The sequence below is a fragment of the Trypanosoma equiperdum genome, assembly GCF_001457755.1.
Source record: "Trypanosoma equiperdum strain OVI genome assembly, contig: ctg_749, whole genome shotgun sequence".
Taxonomy (NCBI): domain Eukaryota; phylum Euglenozoa; class Kinetoplastea; order Trypanosomatida; family Trypanosomatidae; genus Trypanosoma; species Trypanosoma equiperdum.
The window spans coordinates 2,006-5,026 of NW_027124697.1; the positions used below are offsets into that span (position 1 = coordinate 2,006).

Sequence of the window (3,021 nt, forward strand, 5' to 3'; positions counted from 1 at the left end):
AAATGTAAATATTTTGAAAATATGAAGTTTTGGCTTTAAATTTACCTGAGAGTTTTATGTAGTAGTTTGATAGGTGTGAAAAATGTGTTCTCCTATCAATTTGTTTAATTTTTTGTATATTAGGAGTAATTTATGGTTACAACAACAATAATAATAATAATATTAATAATAATAGGAGAGTGTTGTGAGTGTGTGATAATATTATAATAAGAGCAGAGGTAACAATAGTTATTATTATTATAGGAGAAGAAATTAGTGAGTATAAGAGGAAACTGGAATACATAGAAAAAGCTGTGAAAGGAAGTGCAAAATGTAAGAGAGGGAAATGGGATGTGTGCAGGCTCAAACATAAATATGATTATTGACATCATTATTCACAGAAATATGATAGGAAAGACAATGAGGTAGAGATTGAACACGGTGTGCATGCAAGTGGAGTCTTTATGTTATCCACAGTGATAGAAGCAGTGGATAAAGAAAAAAGAGAGAAATGAATGCACAAACTCGACGCGACAGAAAGCGCCACAGAAATAAATAGCAAACGAGGAGGGTGTGCAATACATTTCACAGAGACAATGTCAACAAGAGTAGTTTTTCATTTTTTGTAGCTACTAATGTAAATCTCTATCTGCTGGAGGGTGCCGCTTCATAGAATAATCGTCGAGATTTAGTTTAAAATAGAAGGAATAGGGAGAAATTTTGTCTGAGGGGTGACGGAAAATGTATGCAGTAGTAGATGATGGAAAAATTTGTTTTAAGACTAAATAAACGAAAGATAGTTCTTGGATGATGATAAGGACTGAACATGACTAGTGATAAAAAATAAAGAGCGACCCATGTTTCCAGGAAACCACAGATTTGCATTTATATGCAAATCTTTACCGCAAGCTGTAGATGCGCAAAGACGCTTCGCACAAACGACAAGGAGGTAACAGAATTTGACAAACCTTAGCCCCTAAAAAACTTTGAGAAATCTAGTAGGACACCAGACAAAAAATGGATTTTTTAACTGCGTTTCTCGTTGCAGCTCTACTATTGGGAGTGCAAACTGGACCCATCAGCGCTGCCGTCAGTGCGGGACAAAACTCAGTTACTTTTGAGGCACTTTGCAGGTTGATTACTCTTGCCAAGTCCCAGATAGTGGTGCCACCAAAGGTCAGCACCCAGGCAGCAGAGCCCGCCAAACTAAGAAAGCTAAACATGAGTGTCAGTGACAAGAAGTGGCGCGAGCTGTTTCACGACAAGAGCAGCCCTGGCAAATACCACGAAAAGATACCAGAGGGAGTGCCTGCAGGCCCTGACTGGCAGCAGCACTGGCAATCGTGGGTAGCGGCAGAAAAAGCACTAAAACGGCGGCCGCGGACGCTGATCTAAAAGAAGCAGGGATAACGACAGCCGGCGAGCACGCTTTAACCCTGGCAAGGCACAGGATTAACGAACTCGCGAACGAAGCGGAACGCGTGGCACAAGAAACGACCGAAAACAAGGAAGTTAGCGCGGCCCTTGACGTCGGCGCTGCCCAAAAAACTCTACGGCATGCTGCGTTTGGAGCGGACGTAGCGGACGAGTCCACAGCAACTCTAGACAATATATTTGGAGGCACAAGCAGCCACACGCGGTCAACCACTTGCGAAGCAGGAACAGCAGAAAAGAAGGCACGAACTGTAGCTGCCGCCATAGCGTGCGCTTGCCTAGACAACAACAGCAACGCTCTAGCGGCCGCCTGTCACCCCAAGCACAACGCAGGAGCCGACTGGAATGCTGGCACAGTGAGTCTGAGCAACCTACAAACAATGGTCGCCTACTGTCCCAAAGGAAAACAAACTACACTGACAGCCGCAGATCTAACGGCGGCAATACGAGCAGTAGAAGACAAAATCACCATAATAAGCGGGCACGGGTATCTCGGCGCAGCCATAAGCGGCTGCGATGGAACCGCAGCGGTCGGCTTATATGTCAAATTCAACAACTACGGCACAAACCCAGACGACAGTACAGCAAACCTACCCTGGCTCGGTGGCCTCAAAACCCTTGCGCATAAGCTGGCGCAAAGAGAAATCAACAATCACAAGGCAACGATAGCAACTAACGGGATCAAAAAGAATATTGCGGCTGTAAAATTTGCTGTTTCAGCAGCCGTTGCCCACGCCAAACTGAAGGCGGCAGACTCAACACTTAGTAAACCTTCCTCAGGACCAACACAAGGACAACAAACCGTATGTGCCGGCAAAGGGACGAACACAACGTGCACAGCAGCGGGATGCAAATGGGAAGGTAAAAATGAAACAGATGGAGAATGCAAAGCCAGACCAGGAACAGAAAACCCAGCAACAGGGACAGGAGAGAAACCAAAAGAGGGAGAAGCTGCAACTGGGTGTGCAAGACACGGAACTGATAAGAAAGCTTGTGAAAATGACAAAACAGATGGCAAACAAAATTGTGCATGGCGGAAGGGTAAAGATGGTGAAGACGACAGGGAGAAAAGGAGACAGAGAAATTACGAAATGTTAGTTTTCTTGTCAGTAAGAAAATTTCTCTGATAGCTGTTGCTTTAACGAGTTTCGTAGCATTCTATCATTTTAGAATTTGAGAATTTTTGCTTAATTTTATGAAATTTATGATATTAATTAAACTTATTATTTTCAGATAATTTGTCATATTTCGCAAAAATATAATATATTTCAACACTTTTTATAAAACTTGTAAATTGTTGAAAAATTAAAAAAACATAAAATTTTGGTAAAAGGAATATGAAAGTGGCTTAAAAGTGCAAAGTATTATGGTGATATGGTATACTCAATGAGTACTACACAAATTTGTTTATTTTGTTTAATTCATGAATCTCAGTTATGTTTATGATAGTAATAGTAATAATAGTAAAAATAATAGTAATGACAATAATGATAGGAGAGTGCTGTGAGTGCGCATATATGCTAATATTATAATAAGAGTGGTCCGGGAAACTAAATGCAATGCCCAAGTAGCAGTCCATAAAAATGAGATTGGTGCAATAAGTGATGG

At 41.5% G+C, this 3,021-nt stretch overlaps 2 protein-coding genes across 2 annotated transcripts; both read left to right on the forward strand.

Moving 5' to 3' along the window:
* Positions 1 to 996: 996 nt before the first annotated feature.
* TEOVI_000345100 (Trypanosomal VSG domain containing protein, putative) lies at positions 997 to 1,374 on the forward strand (the record flags this gene model as incomplete). Its single annotated transcript, XM_067226354.1, has 1 exon — positions 997 to 1,374. One exon carries the CDS (start codon positions 997 to 999, stop codon positions 1,372 to 1,374), a length of 378 nt encoding a protein of 125 aa, XP_067082455.1.
* Positions 1,375 to 1,793: 419 nt separating this feature from the next.
* On the forward strand, positions 1,794 to 2,540 carry TEOVI_000345200 (uncharacterized protein; the record flags this gene model as incomplete). Its single annotated transcript, XM_067226355.1, has 1 exon — positions 1,794 to 2,540. One exon carries the CDS (start codon positions 1,794 to 1,796, stop codon positions 2,538 to 2,540), a length of 747 nt encoding a protein of 248 aa, XP_067082456.1.
* Positions 2,541 to 3,021: the final 481 nt, after the last annotated feature.